At 42.4% G+C, this 21,907-nt stretch overlaps 1 protein-coding gene across 4 annotated transcripts in view; it reads right to left on the bottom strand.

Moving 5' to 3' along the window:
- SEPHS1 (selenophosphate synthetase 1) overlaps positions 1-21,907 on the bottom strand; it is a 26,368-nt gene continuing 4,461 nt past the window's right edge. For 2 of the 4 annotated variants that reach the window (XM_068401325.1, XM_068401324.1), the window contains exons 3-9: positions 19,084-19,187; positions 14,191-14,298; positions 13,149-13,303; positions 12,268-12,358; positions 8,187-8,286; positions 6,434-6,646; positions 1-378 (exon numbers count right to left, since the gene is read on the bottom strand). In XM_068401325.1, coding sequence (XP_068257426.1) covers positions 164-378; positions 6,434-6,646; positions 8,187-8,286; positions 12,268-12,358; positions 13,149-13,303; positions 14,191-14,298; positions 19,084-19,187 — 986 coding nt within the window. In that variant the 3' untranslated portion in view covers positions 1-163. The other 2 variants (XM_068401326.1, XM_068401327.1) reach the window with 2 other exon arrangements.

Genomic DNA, 21,907 nt, shown 5'->3' on the forward strand with positions numbered 1-21,907 from the left:
AAAGGCAATGGATTTTATTTTATTAATTGTATCCACTCATAAACTGACCTAAGGCCACCAGATGTGCAGACACAACAAGTTTTCTTTTCTTTTTACAGTTCTTTAAATTGTAGGATGATAAAGGAATAGATCTATTTAAAAACAAACAGCTATTTCATCTATATTAAGAGGTGGCACCGGGCGTGGGGTTCACGTTCTGAGTGGCCACTTGTGGTGCGACTTCGATGATTCGGGGTTTGTCTATAATTCTGGCCGTGCGGTTGCCCTTCTCTACGATGCCGATAATCCACGCTTGGTGACCTTCGCCGTATTTTGGAGACTTGATCTCGGCACAGAAACGTGCTGCCTGTTCTCGTGGTAAACAGATGAGGAGGCCTCCTGCAAAGAAAAAAAGCAGAGCATTAAAACATCTGATTGCAAAGCATTTCAACCTTGATCTGGCAAATCCCTATTTACACAAGCACTCGGTGACTTCAGTGGATTCTGTCGAACTCCAAGAGGAGACACGGTTGAAGTCTGAGCTCTTGCTTCACAGAAAGGAGTTTGTGCCTGAATTCAGTGTTTAGTGGGTATGTAAATGAAGCCAAATACACACAAAAGATGCTGGCAAAAGGACATCATACTGGTGCCAACAAATGACATACTGAAACAACACCAGCATTGTAAACTTCCAACAGAGGACTGCGAAGTGCCTCTACGCAGAAACACTTTGGGTAAAGGTCATACTCAGATACCTCTAACCACATACTGGTAGCAGCCGATTCTGCAAGTAATCCCACTGCCCGCAATCAAATCATTCATCCAAGTAGGGACTATTAACAGAGAATGCAAGAGGCAGAAAATGAAACATAGGCTTGATCCAGTGCTCCCTGACAGTCCTTTTGATCCCTTTGTTAGGGAATTTTCTAACCTTTTTTAGCCTTTCCCATATGACTTTTTTTCTCAGAGACAACTGAAAAATATTTTATTTACTCATGAATGCTTTTCAGAAGCAGCACAATAACTAGTTAGCAAGCTTGCCATTCAGTTATTAAACCCAAGACCACTTCCACTGTGAGAATCCCAAAGCACTGAAAAAGGTGGCTCGGCAAGCGAATGACCAGAAGGAGTTTCATTGTCAGCTCTGGCACAAATTTCCAGGGGGCTCTGACCAAATCATTAAATGCTCTGGTGTTCAGCTTTTCTATATCCCTCACCTTTTTTACATTTACGTTACGCTGCAAATGCATGAGGCACTGCAACACAGAGCAGCAAACCCATCTGCAGCTGCCTAATCAAACCTCAAAGCATCGTACGCTACACGCAGCTTGCGCAGCCCATGTCTGTACGCTGTGCTGCATTCTGACACGTGGCAGCCTCTTGGAAGGGACGTTAAAATTTCATCTCCCGTTGGAAAATGTTTGGAGAACACAGGCAAGAGAGTATATTTACATGAACAGGAATTTGGGCACAAGCTGAGGGTTGAAGAGTTACTTGAACCAAAGTTCTCATCCAGGCAAAGGGCATCAGCCAGCAGCACAAGTTGTGCCACCAGCTCTGAGCCAGCCCTGGGGGCAAAGGGCCACCGGGTGAGCTGGCCACCCTGGGCTCGGTGCCACCTCCTCCTCCGCAGACCTTGGGCACCTTTATGTTTACTTTTCTGAGCAAACAGTCCTCTCGGTGGTGACTAAAGACACTTTTAATTTAAGGCCATGAGGAAGAAGCAGCTACTGAACAAGAGGAATTATTTATAACAATACGTGGAAGTGTGAAAGTTATTTTTCAGGTTCTATATCAAGCAAATGAGGGTGCCAGCCAGAAAGACACCTACCATTCGGAACATAACATCCAGGTACTTCCGTCAAAACCAACAAAAAAACCCAGAAGCTTGAAAGACAGTGTTTAAGCTACTCCAGATGTAACAGATAAATCAACTGCAAAGGAATTATGTGCCATTCCCATGGAAAGCTCTAAATCAAAGTGAAGAGAAACTTACATCATGGTGCAAGCGAGTCAGGGAAGAGGTTTACAAGTGGTAGTGCAGAGAACGTGTTAACTAGCCAGAAGGGAGGAATGGAAGTACGGTGAAAAAGGAAACAAGAAAGAGCACAAGAATAATCTTCACTCAATTTCCCCCCCGACTCTCTTTCCAGTCTTTTGTATCACTTATACGCATACCCTGTTAACATTCTTTGGCAAGATCAGAAAAATGTACAAAATCCCAATCAAAAATCACTTCCCACCTGCTGGCTGCACCCCACAGTTTGATCAATAACCCTTAATAAAGGCTATGGGCTACTCTCAATCAGTAGTAGGATTCCTGTATACAGGGATTATAATTATTTCTCTGCTAGATTGACCAGTCCCTTTAACCCTTTGGGTAAGTCCTTGTCCTGGTTTGGCCTAAAACGGACCAACTTTCCTTTCAGTGATTTTTCCTTTCAGCTAAGTCTCTTCTTAAGTAACTGCACTTTCTGAAACTGCATGTTTTGCAGACAGTGTCTGCTTCTAGGACCGATAATGCTTGAAGTTTGTAGTTATCGCTGAGGCACCGGTAGGGATGTTATGCAGAAAGGCTCTTGCTTGTAGTTACTCCTAGAGAAACCAAGGTCACTGCTAAATTCCTCCCTGCTTACGAGTGAAGAGCCGAAGGGGGGTCGCACCTGCAGGGAGGAGCGGACAGGGCAGGTGACCCAAAATTGACCAACGAAGGTATTCCATCCCATACACGTAATTCTCAGTATAAAGCTGAGGGATCATGAGGGTCTTGCTCTCTTCTTCTATGGCCAGTGTCCAAAGAAGGCTCTGTCTGTTTTCCTCCTGCTCTCAATCCCAATCCGTGCATTCCTGAATCCAGTTCCCATCAGTCACTGAGACCAGCCTGGGCCTTCCCGGAGCCTGCCCTGCAGTGCTGGTGGTGATGTGATTGTCATTGGGGGAGCTCAGTCTTGGTTTGTATATATTTGTATATATTTAATTATTTCCATTGTTATTATTATACTCCTTTTCATTGTTATAGTTTATGAAAACTGTTTTAAGTTTCCAACCTGTGGGTCTCTCTCCTTTTTCTCTTTTCATTTCCCTTCTGGGGGCAGGGGGGAGACCGTCTGCCGTTGGTTTGATAGCCAGTCCAGCCTTAAACCGTGACAGTCCTTAAGGTTTTCCACGATGTATTCTAGTCTGGTCTGTTCTATGTCACTGGCATTCACAGCCGCTCTGGTTTTTGTTCCATGGACAAAACCAAGAAGTCTTCACCTGTGCAAGGTCAGAGCCACCAGGAGTTTAAGTTGTTGCAGTGTGCCTGTGGACAATGCAGCAGCAGTGCCACTCTGCACTGAAGCAAACAGCGCCTCGTGGCGTACCAAGGTTTTGAGGTCTGTCAGCCACCGCTGAGGACAAAGCAAATGAACTGTAGACTGAATGAACAAATGGCCATGGCAGTTTGACAGGTCGCTGCACGCTACTTTTGGGAGTCAAAAGGATGCAGATACTTGGTGTCTGCCCTGACTTACCTTTGTAAAAATGAAAGGATTTTTTTTGGTAAGAGGTTTTGAACATTGCTGGGTTTAACAGTTGTCTTGCAGGCAGGGAAGTGGATGCAGAAAACTTCAAAAGCAGACTAGACAAAGCTTTGCAATAAGGAGCAGAGATACAAACAGCTCACGAATCAAAACCAAGTGTCCTTGCTCCTGCTAATGGCTTTCTCCCACAATGACTAACAAAAAGATGAGATCATTAGCCTTACCTCTTGTCAGTCACTAATGCAGCCCTTCTTCTCTACCCATCTGCCTATTTCCACCAAATCTGCACAAACACCGAGTTCTTGAGATACCGCTACTGCATTAAAAAACTTGGCTGACACCAGTCAACAGTTTCAAAAGCTATTAGAAGAGGACTGGCAAAAATACACCCATGAATGAATATCCCATACAGAGTAACTTTGTAACTTATTTCTGCAAGTAGCCAGTCTAATAAACAGAAATAATTCTTTAGAAACTAACTGCCTGACTGCAACCTTAACCATTACCAAGGAGTTACCTAAAAGAGAACGCAAAATTGTGTAAAACTGCAATTTTAAGAAAATACACCATAAGCAAGGGTGCCTGGAGGATGGAACAGATGACATAATAGATCTTTCCAACACTGACTTTTGTCAACAGGTGCCCAGTAAATGCGCTCTGGAAAAAAACACCACAGTCTTAAAAACCATTCAAATAGTTTTCCGGTAAATTTCTCATTGCCGGCCCACTCTGCTGAAAAAACATCTGTTCACAAATGAAGAAGCTACAGACAGAGCATTTCTGGAAGTTTAAACCAATAGAGTGTACCTATATTGCGGTATGAAAAGCCCTGAGCAGCCCCCCAGAAAGGCACCCTCACAACTGGATATACAGGTGCAGCAAGACAAGACGCTTCCCTTCACATAAATCAATCCCAGGACATGAAGTGCGCAGACAGCGTGGGTCTGAATGCTCCCGAGTCACCCCAGCACACCATGCCCAAGCTAACACACACCGCTGCAACGTGTCAGGCTATCCAGCGTGAGCCTAAAGCCGATGGGACTGCAGTTATATAGCTTTCAGACCAGAGCTATTGTGTCCATGTGGCTACGCATCTTTCTAATATTTGGCAGACGCTGCCCTGTAACAAATCCCTACAGCAACCTCTAATGCGAGGAACGCAGCGCTGTGATGAAATCAAATATACACGTTTCGAGGCACCCAAAGTTCACAAATAACCAGATATGTCTTGCTGTTTTTTCCATCATCATCTATCTCTGTTGAAACATAAGCCGTTCAACGTTTCAAAGGTACCTCTTGCTCTCAGTCCCAGAAGAGATTCGGAAGTGGACTGTTTTCCGCTTCCAAGTACCCTCACAGCAGTGGTACATCCCCACCGTTTCCCATCCCTTCAGTGAAAAGACAGAACTGGATATACCCAGGGTGCAGGATGCGCAGCTCTGAAGGCTCGAGCACTCCGTCTGCAGATAAACCATTCCCGTGCCAACTGCTACACAAACCCCTGCCACAGCCACTCACCTGAAAGCACGCTGCAGCTCCAGCTCTGTGTCCATGCTATTTTTTGGACTCTTTACAACTGCTAACAAATGCCACTAGCACTCTGGTTATGTGGACTCCTGGGTAGTAAGAACCTGTCTGGTGCTACCAATCTTATTGACAGAGCTTGCCAAACTGCCACCAGATACTTCTGGTCTCTGCTGACTGATGCTGGATTTGAACTCTTGAAAGGGTTCATGTCCCATATCTTATTACACATCATCTGAGCCGTACAGTCTCTGTAGGACAGAGCGTCTCTTTAAACCCAGATGGCTAAGGAACAATTCAGCAGATCGTGGTAAGTTGTGTATTCGCTAGGGGAAAAGTTTATGGCTCTCACTGTGATGCTTCTTTCCAGATCTTCGGACTGTTTTGCTTCAAGGGGCCCCCTCTGTTGTGAACTGCAGAGAACTCGGATAATACTTTTGGAGAGCAGGAAGAGGGTGGAGAAATGAGGTAAGAGAAAAGACAGATTTCTTGCTACATCTTCTCCATTTCCCAAAGAGAAAAGTCAGATTAAAAAAGAAAAACAAAATGAAGAGGACAGAAGATTCAAGGGGAAAATGAAGTACAGAGACTTTCAGCAGAAGACAGTGATCATGCTAGTCAGCAAAGCGGCCTACACTTAATAATAAGGCAACTTTCAAGCATCAGAAGTTCTTATCACCTGATGATTGTTTAAATGCTTATCTGAAATGAACTTGGTGTCCCTAGCCCAATTCTCAGTACATCTGCTGTATTCATTGTCACTGCATGTGGCATCTTTATTAAATAGAGAACTGAAGTAATGAAAGGGTAGGAGACCACATTTTTATTTTTGCTGCCCATCATTATCACTTAAATCAGATTTCATATATGTAAGGGAGAAAATCTATATTCTTGGATGTGTGTATGCTGTGGACAGAGAAGGCCTCAGCCACTGAGGCTGGCCCATTCAGCACTGGACTTCACACATATTCATAATGAGAAACAAAACACCACTCATTTGACTGGCAAACCTACTGCAGGTGGCTTTACCTTGGAGAAACCTGTGTCAGCTGTGCTGGGATTTTCAGATATTCACTGTTCTGGAGTTAAGAGCTAAGAGAAAAATAGGTTTCAAAAGAAAGAATTCAGAACCATCACTAACTTCTAAATGCAAAATGTTCTAGATACAGCAAGCGTTTCTATAATAGTGTTTCATAAGGAAGTAGGAGGCATTCAGAATAGGATGGTGGTTTGGAAGTTAGGCTGAAGAAGTTAATTGTGAACAGTTGTGTGGCTAATGCTCATTAGCTTGGCTGTATGCCAAACCAACTGATTCTGAATGCAAAGCACATGGTTTGTACATTTGAAATGTTATTAAATTCTAATGTGGAAGTGCAGGGAAGGAAAAGGGTGGTACAACTGTCACTTACCTGAAGTCTCCGGACAAGTCCCATGCATGAGGCCAAACATATTGCCACAAGCCTTACTGACAGCAGCCATCTTAGCAAGGACAGGGAGGTTATGAATAACAAAGGACACCTCATTTCGCTGCTGCTTGGCAAGGTTTTGTGCATGCCCCAGGATTCCAAATCCTGTGATGTCTGTAGCTGCATGTGCATTGAAAGTGTGCATGAGTCCAGCAGCTACAAGAGAGGGAGGGGGAAAAAAAAATCAGAAAAAAAAAAATCAGGAAAAATAATGCTTCAACAATATTGTGCACAGTTTGAATGAAGTTGCATACCTCTAATTTGAATCAGGTTGGGTTACCGTTTAAATTAATTAAAAAAAAAAATCATGCTTGAAGGGAACTGGAATTCACCAATACCACATGTAACCCTTAAAAAATTCAACTTGTATTTAAGGTATTAAATCATGCTGCAAATCCAGCACCAAAGTTATGTTTATGAGCATGCTCTGCTAGACATGTGCTACTAATTTACATTAGCAGTCTAAGAAACAGGGGTTTGCTCCAGATTCAAACTTCCCAAAGTTGAGGGCCAGAGAGGTTCTGAGCTCAGCTTTGTTTCATTGAGGGCAAGGACCAGACTCATCCTGGGTCGGGTTTTCTCACATCTCTTTCCCTGCCACTCCGTAAAACTACCACATTGGAACTTAAGTTCTGGACACTTAGTTTAAGAGCTTAAGAACAAAGCCTGCAGGTTGTGGGGGAAGGGCCCAGCCTCCCCACCTATGCATTCATGAAATTCTTGGGCATTTGCAAGTACAGAACCCTGGGTGGGAGAAGGGCACCTCTGCACGCAGGACAATAGCTCCAGTTAAGAATATTTAAGTGCTGTTAAAGGTGCCTGACAAGAGTGAGTGGAGAAAAACAAAACCAAGAATGCTTTGCCCTTCTTTGGTGCTTCCCAAGACATGAGCAGGACCCGAGTTCTTTTCCATAAGACAATCCCGGTCATTTATTTTTCCTGGAAGACTTTGCGAAAGGATGCAAAACCAGTGGGATGACATAACAAATACCAAACGAAAACTGAATAATGTGAGAAGAGATATTTAACTATCCCTATTCCTTCAACCGAGAAGTAAGGAAACACCTAATTCAATTCTCTGCTCCTCCACAGATACTTTGAACAAAGAAAGGAAATCCTGGATTAAAATTTCTACGGTAAAAGCAGAACCTTCTCCCTACTGAAATTAAAATGAAAAAAAACCAAACACCACAAAAACAGAAAAAAAACCCCAAGCAAACAAAAAAGAAAACATGTGCTACATATTCCACTCTTTGGGAAGCACATAACATGAGAAAATTAAAAAATAAAAATTTAAATTGAAGTGTACAAAAATGAAGAGCTTTTCCTTTTTTATTCTGTTTCAAATTGTTTACAGTCAGGCCCTCACAAGTTCTCTAGGCACAGAAGATAAGGAACAAATCCAATATATTTATCTTTAAAACATCCTCTAACTCACTGGGATGTTACTCGCAGCACTCACATGACTCATAATCATCTCCAGCAGCATTTGTGTTTTTGCTGTATAATTAAAAGAGGGCGTTTGATTTTAATTTGCTTGCTTCACAAACACTGAACAGCAGAAAGATGAGGCAGAAGGAAGGGATGAAGTGGCTGTGTAACATTTCCCCACGGCAGGGAAATGAAATTAAGTATGGAACTGGAAAAACCCACAACCTCCCCTCTGCCCCCCCAACACACACACATCTCCTCTTACCTGTTCTGTTCAGTCGTGCCATATTCATCATTGCTTCCTGGTATGCTAGTTCTACGTCTTCTTGCGTTACCACTAGTTTGATTTTATTCCACTTTTCTGGCTAATGGATGAAATAAAGATGATTCTTTTAAATTTTCAGCTGTATATTTTAAAGCACACCCTTACCACTTAGTTAAAGAGGAGCAAAAGGTTCAACAGTCAGGGGTGTGTCGCTTACTCTGCTGTACCTAAGTGAAGTTCATTTAAAAGTCTATTAGGCACTAAGCACCTCAAATCTTGCTTTTAGCAGCAGAGTGGAGTGGAATAACCTACCGTAGGGCAAAGAACTCCTTCAAGGCAACTCTCTGCCTTGAACTCCACAGCCGAATGAAAATAACTTTGTTACTGAATGTTGAAATTTGTAATCTCTGGCTTCTTGTTTTTTAAAGAGAAAATTCTCGATTTCACATCTGGACACTGTTCTGGTTTGGCCCAAACCAGGCCAATTAGTCTTAGAGAAACCAAGGTCACTGCTAAATTCCTCACTGCTTACAAGTGAAGAGCCAAAGGGGGGTCGCAGCTGCAGGGGGGAGCAGACAGGGCAGGTGACCCAAGATTGACCAACGAGGTATTCCATCCCACACACGTCATTCTCACTTTCCTATTTATCACTAACCCACTGCCTCCTGGAGGTGGGGCCCAGGAGGGAGGGGCCCTCCTGTCTCCCACTGATTGGTACCAGCTTTGCCAATTTTCCAGTTAAAAGCCTGCAGGTGTGATGGCAGGGAGAGCTATTGCATTTTGCCCTCTGCCCGTGCTGGGTGGAGCTACTGCATTTTCCCCTCTGCCTGTGCTGGGGAGAGCTACTGCATTTTCCCCTCTGCCCATGCTGGGGGAGCAACTTTGCCTGAGGAGGATTTCCAAGCTCTCAGTCTTGGTTTTGTATATATTTGTATATATTTGTATATATTTGATTATTTCTATTATTATTGTTATTATACTCTTTTTCATTATTATAGTTTATTAAAACTGTTTTAACTTTCTAACCCATAAGTCTCTCTCCCTTTTCCCTTTCCCTTTCCCTTGCGGGGGGGGGGAGAGGATTAACAGAGAGCATCTGCCACCTGGTTAATAGCCAGCCCAGCTTTAAACCGTGACAGACACTTTGCTCAAGAAAGGCCACTGATATCCACAAGTCCAGGTGTGAGGAAGGTATGCTAAGGGAGGGCGTAATCACTCTAGTGAGTCAGGATTAAGGCAGCTTCATAAGCTTCCTTTACAGTTTAATATCAGTATCTCCTTCCACCAATTCTCTGGTGTCTTGTGTGGCCTCATGCCTCCATCACATGCTAAGCAATGCTTTTCATCCCAAAAGGGTCTCAGAACAATTTAAGAAACGGTACCTTTATAAAGGGCAATTGTTTCATTCAAAGCTGAAGTAATTCCAGATCCAGAATGAAACAAAGCAACCAGTTAGCTGTTAAGAGCAACACTACAAACTGGTTTAATTTTTTTCTTTTTTGCAATAGAAATAAAATTACAGAGAACTGAAAGTAAACAAAAATAGGATTTTTGAAGCCACAATGCCTACACTGCCATTCCACAGAATAAATGCATAGAACAAGCTTCTTACTAAACCAAATGTGCAAAAACTACTAAGAACTGGTATATGATGCTGCACTGGGGAAGGATCTTGTCAAAGAGGCTCTTATCCGTAACAAATGAGCGCTGACTTGGAGGGGTGTAAGAGAGAATCCAGAAATGGCAAGAGGGGGAAAGAGACTGGTCAGCCAAAACAAATCATTTGTTAAAGAGCAAGGAAGTAGAGCAGTAAGATCAGACCTTCTGAAATTAGGTTGAACTGGGTCCGACCAATTAAGTAAAGAGAGAGAGCAAGTTAAAAAAAAAAATAAATGAGGCTATTAGAGAGGGGACAGAATAGTGATTATTCTTACTGCATTGCCCTGACTGAAAAACCTGAGCAGTCATTATGCCTTAGTTTTCAAAAACATGGTTCTGAGTCTGATCATGGGATGGAAACTGGTCAGATCATGGGAATGGAAATCACAAAAGAGGTGGGAAGCAGAACTCAAGGCTGAGGCTAGACGAGCCACAAACACAGGCAGGGTACCAATTAGATGCAAATTCCTCTCCACTATAGCAGCCAGATACTGGGGTTAGTAGAGAGGAAACAAAGGTAGAAAAGTTCACAAAAATACCCAAACAACTTTTAAAAGCAAGCTTAGATTTCCACATGGGAAGGATCTGTAGACAACAGCAAGGGCCAGAAAACCCCTTCTGAAGGGACACATCACAGCAACCCCTTTCGTGCTTTTCAGGTGAAAGGAAAAGGCAAAGGGATGCCAGTTCCCAGCTGTGGACCAGTCTAATCAGTCCACATCATCAGCCTGGCAGCCAAAGCCACAGCAAACAGCTTCATCACCCCTAGCACATCCCTGACCTGGTCCCGATGGGGCCCAGCTCCCTGCAGACTCTTTGCAGTCTCTCGCGTTGCACCCTATGGCAGCTGCTGCCAGTAACACAGCTGGAGCTTGGCTGCAACAATGCTGGCAGCAACCAAACAAGGAGGGCGAATTTTGCCTCCATTTGGATCTTCCTTTCACTCATCACCAGGAACTAATTTGCTGCTGCTCTGTTTAAATACCTCAGCTTTTAGGTTGTGGGGTTTTTTTTTTTGTTTTGCAGCCACATCTCTCTGCACTCCAGTCTTCCTTTCTTGCCTGTGCATAAACCTCCTGTACTATGTACCTTCTCCCACATACTTTTCAATACAAAGTCAAATTCCCTACCAAAATTTGATTTACGGATGGATTTGTGATGGGTAAATTCTAGTTTCACTATCCCTAGTCTCTCACAAAACAAAGCTAAAGAAAAGGCAGCACAGCCACTCTGAAATTTTCCTACCACAATCAAAGATATATTCTGTTTACACGTAATAGGAGGATTGATTTCCTTGCTGTCCTTATTTTTCAGACCAGAAATTGTTTCTGGTTGACAGTCAAGGAAATTAGAAGTACTTGAAATATGTGGAAATTCAGAATATCCTTAATTTGCAAGTCTGTTTGTCAGTACAATAATAGATATGCTAAGAAGTAATATTATGGCCAGAAAACATACTATAAAACTGGTGTCTTTTTGTTTCACTGCGTTTGCATATCAAGATTATGTGAGGCCCTGATCCTTATACCTGATTGCGGGATTCTGCATAGGTCAAAATTACTAGGCAAGACTCTATGAAGATGGAGAAAAATATTTTTCTTTTGTTGCTCCTGCTTCAGACTCCAGTGAAGGTTTAAGCTGGTTCTCTCCCACTCTTGCTAACACAGGCTTTGGAATTAGAATTCATCTGACAATGTAGTGGCCAACAGCCAAGACAAAGTAGATTCTAGCTCACTCCTCTGCCAGTCTATTGGCTCAGTAGTCCCAAAAGTAAAAAAGATGCATCTTTTTAAAGTGTAAACTGAGCAGTTATAATTCTGAAGACATGTACTGGGAGCCAGACTACATAAGCAGATGCCAATTTTGCAGTCACTTTTCAGTTCAGTAGTTACATTTTTGCCTCAAGTAACAGATGGAAGTATGTCTACATACATAATGCTGCTAGAAATATTCTTATTGAATGCACAGGGTAATACATGTGAAACGTAGATATATTTCCATGTACACAAGCAGAAAGCCCATGAACACAGACAGCAGTCTTGGCTTGATTGCCATCAATAAGCTTTTGCCAATTACTTTAGCAGGTGGAGTAAGGCATAATTTTACGCAGGGTGCTAGTCCGTTGTTCTGTTAGTAAACAACTGGTTATTACAGCAATGCCTGAGAACTAAGAATTAGATGCAATTAAGACGGGCTCACTAAGCACAAAACAGTAAACAGTTGGGATTCCAAAGAGTTTTGCACATAAGCAGGTAAGGCTGACACACCAAGGAAGGAAGAGGAGAGAGAGGTGGTAGAACATTCCCAACTGAGCCCTCAGTGTTTTCACTACACTGCTGAACTTTGTCATTTGGAGGGAATGAGGAAGGTCACCTTTAACTCACACCCCTCTTCCCTATTTCTTTTTTTGCAGCGTACTCACAATATCTAGCCACTGGTGGACAGCTACAGCCACTTGTGTTCCCAAGGGTTTAGTTAATACAAGCACATCTCCTGGTACTGCATTGTCTGGCCTGAAAACAAAGAATTCATATATTAATTACATAGTAAGACTCACACATGTTATTAGGAATAAGTGCTGATAATTACGTTTTCACAGACCCATGTATCTCGTTGCACAGTTAAAACCTGACTAATTGCAGAATTACCCTTTGGGATGCATTGCCATGGGATATTATTGAGCAAAATGCTGCAAACTTATTTAAAAGTGCTAATCCTTCTTTCTTGGAATAGAACAATGCTTGCAGGCAGACACACAAAATTACATCTTTTCTGTCCATTTACTGGAGACCTAAGATAGGATAGGGAAAAATACTGACCTTTGTTACTCAAGGCATAAGATAACCATCACTAGGATGACAAATTCATTTGTCTAGTGTAACATGCCACAGTGGGACATTCAAAATCAGCTACTGTGAAACAGAATGCTGTGAAGACACCAAATCTGTAGTTCTCTACAGCCATTAATAGGGTAATTGGGAGATGGTTTAAAATGTGTATATGATAGACATTTGTGCCCCAAAACAGCCTACAATACCTTTAAAGGTTAGAACCTTAACTCTCCTGACAAAAGGAGAACAGGATCAAAAGATACCAGGGGGTGAGGAGAAGTAAAAGGACACCCTGTTTAAAAAAGCAAATATGTACAAAAGAGATGTGGCATCTGTTGAGTGCTAAGGACAGATGCAAGCAGGAGAAGGTACTGCTTTATTCATCAGGAGACAGATCACAACATGGTATTTAAAGGATTTTTACTGTATCCCTTCAGACAAGTGCCTTTGATTGTTTAGCGATTTAACTTACATTATGAATTCATTAGGCTGACAGACTGTCGTGGCCACTCCTCCTAAAACAATCCAGGGATTTAACACTGTTTGGCCACCAGTAACAGATGTTCCTGCCTCTTCTGCTGCATCTTTGAAGCCCTGGATAATTAGAGGCATCACTTTGTCTCTTTCCTAGAGATCGAAACAGAAATCAGAGTTCCATACACAGCAGTGTTAGTCATTTCAAGACTGGCCCAGGGCTTTATGCCAAATGCCCTCATGGCAACTAGCTCATGACAGAAAAACCAGCCTTAGGAAGAGGTCAGCCTCCCGAAAGTTGCATGTTATCCCACAGAGCTTTGGTTTTACAGCTCTGTAAAAGAGGTGAAGAGACATTCTGAGGCTGAAGAAACATTCTTCAAAAGGTCTTAATAAAAGTAAAGATATCAGAGTTCTGGAAACTCAGGACAATTGTCCTGCTGTTGTAATCAGGTACAGCCACAGCAGTGCAGTGCAGTAAGGCAAAGTAAAATCAAGTTGCATTTGGCCTCCACTAACCTGCACAGTTTCAACTTACTTCCTTCTAAGAATAAACATCCCTTTTTTGCTAGAGCAAACCAAATAAACAGGCTGGTCACTTCCACCAAAAAAAAAAAAAAAAAAAAAGAAGAAAAGAAAAAGCAAAGCAATTTATTTCAGTTTCTTCTGCTTCAGAGAGATGTTACAAATCTGGCATACGCAAATCAGAAGTATCTATCCAGATTGAAACATGGATTGGTAATCAAATGCTGCCTTGGAGCAATATTGTCCTGAATTGACAGAAGCAGGGACCCCATTTTGGTGGAGATGGAAGGCATTAGCAGCAGCAGATTACAATGCCACAGAAAACTGAACTTTTACCAAGTGACCTCAGAACATTTATGAGGCCAGACCCATAAAATGAACTGAGACATTCAATAAAACCATCTCTTCTTTAAAAGGGTTCAAACTGTGAGGAGAAAATTCAGTAAAGGTAAATACATTCTAAGTATGTTTAGCTGTTTGGGTCTTCCTTCAAAATCAAGTACCAAAAGTCTTACCCTATCTGTCATTTTATTGCTGATTCCAAGGAGCATCAACATGTTGTCGCATTCCGTGACCCCCATGGCATAAAGGTCGCTTAGGACATTGGCACACGCTATCCGTCCCTGAAAAAGAAAGACAGACAAAAAAAAAAAAATCTGCAGGACTGTCTGTGAATGTTCAGACAAACACCTGCCATGAACAAAACCTCCAGCATGAGTTTGCATTCTCCACAGTCTCCCACGTTAAGAAACTCATCCAAATATGTGGTATGACCCACTTCGTGCAATGTGCCCATCTAGAAGTGCAGGTATCTGTTCCCTTTACAAGGAGAGAATTCATCCCAGCTGTCTTGGTCAACATACTCCCTCACTGACTACATAGGAATCCCACACCAAGTTTAGGCTGGATGCCTAATTTTAGAAGCTGAAGTTAAGCTTGACAAAGCCTAGCTTTGATAACAAGCTCTGTTTACTTAATCTGATATGTTCCTGTTAACTTTATTCCAGCACAAAACTGTACATGCTGATGAAGATGACCATCGTATGTAATTCACAACTGCTAGGAAGCTAATCTGAAAAGTGTATATTGCTGTACTTCTTCTGCATCAGAACACGTAGGAGACAGGGACCCTGATAAGAAAGCTGTTTGTTCCTCTGCACTGCCTGGGAGGCCACATCTACATTCCTAAGTGTTTAGGAGAGTATTCTTCCTGGAGGATACAGTTGTGCCGCCAGCACGCAGCCACATTGGGGTGCTTCTTCTGTCAGGACATCAGTAAGAAGCTGTCTGCAGAAGACAGCACGTGCTGGGGATTAAGGAGCTCAGGGCTCCCAGAAGCTGGCCTTGCCACTGCTTAGGAGTACACACAGCTACTGAGGGGACATGTCTGTCCCCTGCCACTTGTATGATGAGGGGGATATGCCTACTCTGTCACTTGTTCAGGTGACAAGAGAAGGCTGAATTTTGCTCCAGCACATACATTTTTATTGACTTTTGTGTGTGTGAGCATCTCCACTAACAAAAATTTGTCCAAGAGACCTAGTCTTCTGTTGAAGATTCCTCTAAGAAGTCATGAAGCTGACAGAGCTGAGAAGGGATCACTTGGGTCACCTGAGCTTAGCTACTCTAATTTTGCTAAATTAATGGATCCAAGCGAGGGTTTGTTGGGGTGTGGACCCAGCCCAGATGAGACATCGAGTTTCCTGATGAAGGTGTAGAACTTTCTGATACCGGATGTGCCCTAAGGGACAGGAAGATAATTTTAAAGTACAGGACAAATTCTGTTTTGTTACTCTGGAAGACTCCACCATTTTATTAAAATTGCTTTAGGTTTACAGCTGCAGAACTGTAACCCACATCTGGTTTTATGATTTTAAATCTGTGCTTTTCATAAAGTTCAGAGACAAAACCACCATGATAAAAACACCACCACGCTTACTTGACACAATCTGGACTACAGGAAGATGCTTTAGCTGGAAGACAAATTGGGCGGGTGGGAGGGGAGAAAAAAAAAAAGTAATCTAAACACATTTCCACCATCTCCAAAACCTTACAGCCTAATCACAAATCCAGGATTTTTGCAAAAAAATAATATTTTCAGGCAGTTACCTCACTTGCTGATGACATGAAGTAACACCTCCAAATCACAATTAAATATAATCCAGTTTTTCATAAATTCAAGAGCTTCCAGTAGCATCAGAGGAATCCCTTATCTTTGGAACTGGAATATGTTTTAAACATTTAAATCTTAAATAGTTTAAGAGAAGAGCGAGCTGTGTACTGCATGGTTTGATGGCTGTTAAATTTCTAGATGTTTAAGAACATTAAAGCCTGCCATTTTCCTTTTCTGGAAGGGGACTATCAAACCATTCTCCACTATCTTCAGTATTTACTGAGCAAACTGCTGGTTTATGCCCTCTTAGGAATGACAGATAAGTTTTTCAAACCACACTGACAACAGCTCTCTATGCTAGTAGTCAGAGGTCAGTCTAACACTGCTTTTGCCAGCTGGCAAAACCACTATGGAAACAAATTCAGGGAATACAAGTCTCAAGTCTGAAGTAGCAGAGGGAACAATACATGGCTTGTGAATACCGATAAACACAACAGGATTCACAAACAGGGGTCAGCCTAACTGGGACCCACATGCTACCTGACTGCTTGCTTAGTCCCCCTGAACACAATAATCTACGTGCAACGCTAAGAGCTATTTATAAGGGCAAAGGATGAAGTATCAGACCCCTGTCCCCAGTCTTGAGTGAAAGTTGTTCTTAAAAGGACACCAAAAAGTTCCCTGAAATGGATGGGAAAGGAAGTCCACTCTCAAACCAGCCAGTTTCCAGCTCCTGTACTCAAAAAGGTGCTCCACAGTACCACCACAGAGGCCAGTACCAGTCCTATTACCGGTGGCTTGATACTTATTATGAAACCTATTTTCAATTGCTTGTAACTTTTCCAGTATCAAACCATTTAAGTTGAAAAGTCCTATGCTGGATATAGATTTTACAGGTGTACATCCTAGGGATACTTCAGACAATGTAGACTGAGTGTTTTCAAGAACAAAGTGGAGGGGAAAGGGGAAAAGGAGGAGGTTTTTTGCATATAACTGCAGAACTTAGTTTTAAAACAGGCCACAGAGTGAGAGAAAGCTGTTTTCTGAAGCAGAAATCTGAAGTTCAGCTGAGTCCACATGCAGTTTTGCCTTCCTCAGCCATTTTCTAATCCCTTCTGTGACAGCACTCAGCTTGGAGTCCATTTGCACTTTTGGCTTTCCCTGCTTCCTCTTGCCCCAACTAGGAAGAGAGATCAGATAAAGAGCTGCAGGTAGACACCATGCACAGAGAAACAAAGAGACTCTAAATCAGGGAACATCCACCCAAAAACAGGCTAGAATTGACTAGGTAAGGACATAGAGCAGAAGAGCAAGAAGCAGAACATGTACCGTGTGTAAGTGATAACAAGAACAGACACTGGAAATGACAGGCATGGGTTGGGGGAGTCTAGACTAAAAATGGGGAAAAAAACAGCTGGAGAAACAGGGCAACAGCAGTCTGCCTTGAACAGAGGAGTCCAGAGCACACTCCTTTACACAGCCTGGACACAAAATTCCTGAGTCTCACCATTTCTCTGCTCTTAACAACTGCCTGTGAACCCTGTGGCAAACTGTACTTGACTGTTCTGCAATGGATGTCCATCCACACAAGAAAATAGCAATCTATGTTGCCCCCAGGTACTCTAGTCCCCGAGAGAGAGCAGTCCCAGTAGAGGATCCAGCAGCTCCAACCCTGCTGGCTCATCACTGCAGGTATCAGCAAGAAGGCTTGTGACAGAAGCCCTGTTCTCAGTTAGCTTTCAAGAAGAAATACACATCTGTAAACAGATTAGGAAGTGGCAAGCCACCACATTAAAATGAATGTTGACAAGAATGAGAAGTGAAGGACTTGAGAGTCAGAAAACGCCAAAGTTACAGCTGCGGGTGCACGTGGATCACAGTATAGACTGTAACTACGATGCCGCTGCTAACGTTGGACTAAGGCCAAATTTACATTCCACTCCTACCACACTGTCCTAAACCTCATCTGGGCACAGGCTCATCTATCCACTCCTGTGGCATCTCAAGCCCTCTGTATCTCCAAACAAAACAACACTCCCCCTTCACCACAGCCTCCTCACGCTGTCCCTCACAAGTGTTTATTACAAGGTGAGAAAAGAGAGTTTCCTCAGCTGATGAAGTTGAACACAGCTCTCCAACAACATATATATATATTTTTTCTCTGGTCCCTGACGAGTTCCCACATGATGTTAAAGCAAGCCACTTGAATCAAATTTCTCAGCAGAGCTCAACAACTCTGTACTCCAGAGGCCTGCCTGAGATCTTGGCTGCTCAGTTTGCAGAAAGAGAGCTCTTCTGGAACAGAAATCAAAGGAGTTAGGCTTGCATAGGTGCACAACACCTGGTCAAGCATGCTAAAAAAAAAAAACAAAACAAAAGAGTCGGTCCCAATCTCAAACTGCGTGTCCAAAACCTACCCGACAGGTCTCTCAGAACAAACAATGAACCAAAACCAGCAAATAAAGCATGCAATCATAAAACCAGCAGTAAAAGCATGCCTTAAACCAAAGGAATCACATTCAAATCACAGGAAACATGAATTCTAGCATTTTTAAACTTTCATTTAACAAACACCTCCTGTAGAATTCCTTACAGCTTTACTAAGTCCATTTGTAAAGTTCCTTTGTTTCCTCATGACCTTCTGTTCAAGTCAATGCTGATAACTGCCACACATAACACCACAGAGGGATCTCTACTGAGACAGACTAAATGAAATACAGACACAGAAGAAACCGAAGTCAAAGGGCACGCAACTTCCAACAAGTCATTTCAACTTATCCCTCTGCAAGCAGAGGTAGTCTGACAGAAAAACTGGTGTTCACAAAGCACTCTGAAGTTGTCAGGTGCTATTGCCAGCTACTGTCATTTAGACATTTCTAGTTCTAACATGTTACCTGGTTATTTCAGAACCTCAAAAAAGGCCAATTACAATGTGGTTCTCCTTGGAAGTGGAGTTTACTGTTTGCTGCTTCACAGACAGCTCTTTTTTCCCTCTTTTGGGCTTTTCAAGCCAAATGCCACAGAACAACAGATTGAGGGAAATTCGAATTAAAGATGGTAGTTCTCCCAACTTTCACCTATAGAAAGCAGCACTGCAGCATTCCTGGCCGACACAGAAAAGATTACAGGATGAAACTCTGCCTTTCCCACTTCGTGGGTATTTAGGAAAGACTCTGAAAGCAGTTAAACAATTAGCACTGCACATCTAGAAGAAACGGTCAAAATTGCCATCAGATTGGTGAGAAGCACAAATCAAACCAGCGATACAGCTAACAATTAAGTTTAGCCAACTTACCATCATATAAGGATCATCCACAATAGGATAAATATAATCTGTCGTCTGGACCAACGACAAACCTCCATGTCTTAATGGAATAACACAAGTGTCCATCCCAATTCCTGCAGAGACAGAAATCCATCACTGAGGTGAGTAACTTTGCCCTTAATTACCTGTTGCTCTTAACAAAAGAACTTATAAAACATGTCTGTGAAATACAACTCACAATACTGCCTAAATAGACAGGGCAAATTCCTTCCTTAGAGAAAGCACGTAGCACAAATAAGAGGAAAACCAAGCAAAGAATAAGAAATCCTGACTGGAACAGAACAGAAGTGTAAATGGCTGAAAGCAAGAACTAAACTATGACGTTCTATAGTTTGTTGCAGCATAGTAATAGCGCATTGCTTTTAAGAACATCTGTGCTTGTATGCGTGTACATTTAAAGTTAAGAGGAACTACCTGAATTGATACTGTTGAAAGCAAATAGGTTTTCCTGTCACTCCCATCTCAACCAAAACATAGTGATGGATTTAAAAGGACACAGCCTCTCATAAAGGGCGTTTCCTCACTTCAGGAGGAACAAAAAGAACACCACAAGTCACAGCCTAGGCCCTTGGTGAAAGGTGATTCACCCACTTGGAGCTTCTGCAACTGTGTTAACCTCACCTTACTTCTGTGGCAAGACGACCTGCTAGAGAGGGAAACTCCTTTGAGAAAACCACACCACCAGACGCAGCCTTTTCCCTGACGCTGAGTATTTCAAGCAGAACAAGCGACATTAAAACCCCCAGGCATTTGCTGCGATGCAACAGCTCCCACCAAAGCGGCAGGTGACAAATCACAACATGCTAGCTGAGCCGTGCTTCCTACCGATATCCTCATGCCTTGTGGCAATGGCAGGCAGCTCCCCGCCTTCCTGGGCTGGCAGTAAGCTGCCTAGAGTTACTGTGCATACCTTGCAGGGCAAGAGTCTTCAAACAGACAGTTTTCAGGGAGCAGATGCCACACAGTAACTTTTTGCCACGTATTAATGAAACATACTACCACACAAGAGCTACAAGCTGGTATTTGGCAGTGTCCTGTACAGGGATGGAGCAAGCTGCTGTCATATGAGGCCCTACAGGCACAGAGCAGAAGGTCTGCCAGGAAGTACGTACATAGGTGGAGAGGATCTTGCCTCTCCTGCCTACGGAGGCAGAAGATCTTGCCTCGGAAGAGAAGAGGTACTGACAGAAGCTCATGAGTAGTAATTTAGGGTTGCTCATCCTCTGCAGAAGCTACCTAGCCACTATGCATGACATCCAGTATCTCCAGTGAAGTGCATATAAGCAGTTACAGAGAGGTGGCTCATGTATAGGAGCTGTTTTGCCCTCAGTTCACCTATTCATGCCATAATCCCACAAGACTGATTTCACTTGTGTCATTTTCCACAGCTTCAGTGAAAATGAAGTGCTGCTTGACAGACAGGTCAAGGGGCCACCATGGTCCTTCTGAGGTTACGTTTCTATTCCACCAAAAACCAACTGACTAAATAAGTGAATCTGTTAAGAGAGATGACTGAAAACAGTCCATAACAGCTCTGAGAATTAATAACAAACTTGCAGTTTTTTTACTCATGGATATACTCACAGCCATAGATAAGATTGCTCTGGGTAACACCACTTGCAGAACTAAAAAGGAGCGAGGTTGAACTTGCTATTGGCAATTTCCCTCTTGACTGCATCTCAAAAGCACAGTGCATGTGCACAGGCTGTAAAGTCACCTGTCTATCCCTTTTAAGCACAAGGTATCAGAGGCAAATCACACCAAACTTATTGGAAGACACATTTGTTAAAGGGATACTCACCACAGACCTGAACTCTCCACCTTCTGTTACTAACAGATTTCCTGTTACATAATATCACACCTACATATTGATGGCATTAGTCTGCCTTTTTACCTTTTCATATAGCTGGAGAAGAAAAATCTATTAGCAGTTCCATTACTGTTTAGAGCCTGCAAGTTTCTAAGAGAAAAGAAAAACAACAGCTAGATAATTAAATCTAAAACAAACTATTACTGATTTTAGAAATTTGCCAAATTGAAATGCTGTTGTGAATAACTTATTTAATTTAGAAAAAAACTATATAAATAGCAATTTGGGGATAAAAGAAGCTGGAAGTGTCCTTCATTAGGGAATATTAAATTATAGTGCCACCCCAGCTCCACACACAATTGCTGCTTAGATATTTCATACAAAGATTGCCATTGTGTAAGTAAGAACACGAGCTCTTTACTAATCTCCCACAGGATTCAATCTCTACCAGAAAAATGGGTTGCAACCTGTTAGCCTGCTAATAGACAATTAGCAATGTTAAAATAATTTTAAATAAGGTTATTGGATGCTAAATTGATAATTAAATAACTTCAGAATAAATGCTACATTGATATTCCTAAGTTAAGGAAAAAATCCATTCTGTGCCGCAAAGTAGAGATTGAATATGCAGGGCTGAGTAAATGGACAAACAGAATTAGAAGTGTCATTAAACACATTATCTACATTAATTTATCTATATCAATATTAGGTATAGTAGCTGGTATCAAAATACCTACATTTGCCCTGTTCCCCATGGAGGTGGCTTGGGCAGATTGTTTTCCCTTCCTGCTTGCATCATTGTGCAAATAGCAAAGAGAAAGTGAAGCTGGCAAGAACACAGAGGTCTTGGAAAGACAGCCTTTCCCAGGCCGCTTCTACAGGTGAGCAAAAAAGTTAAGAGTGGGGAACAACGAAAGGACTGGAAGGAAAAACGACAACTGTGAAACAATCCGCTCCCAGCCTCAGCTGAAGCGAGAAAGTTTT

Source organism: Nyctibius grandis, chromosome 5 (assembly GCF_013368605.1).
Source record: "Nyctibius grandis isolate bNycGra1 chromosome 5, bNycGra1.pri, whole genome shotgun sequence".
Lineage (NCBI taxonomy): Eukaryota > Metazoa > Chordata > Aves > Nyctibiiformes > Nyctibiidae > Nyctibius > Nyctibius grandis.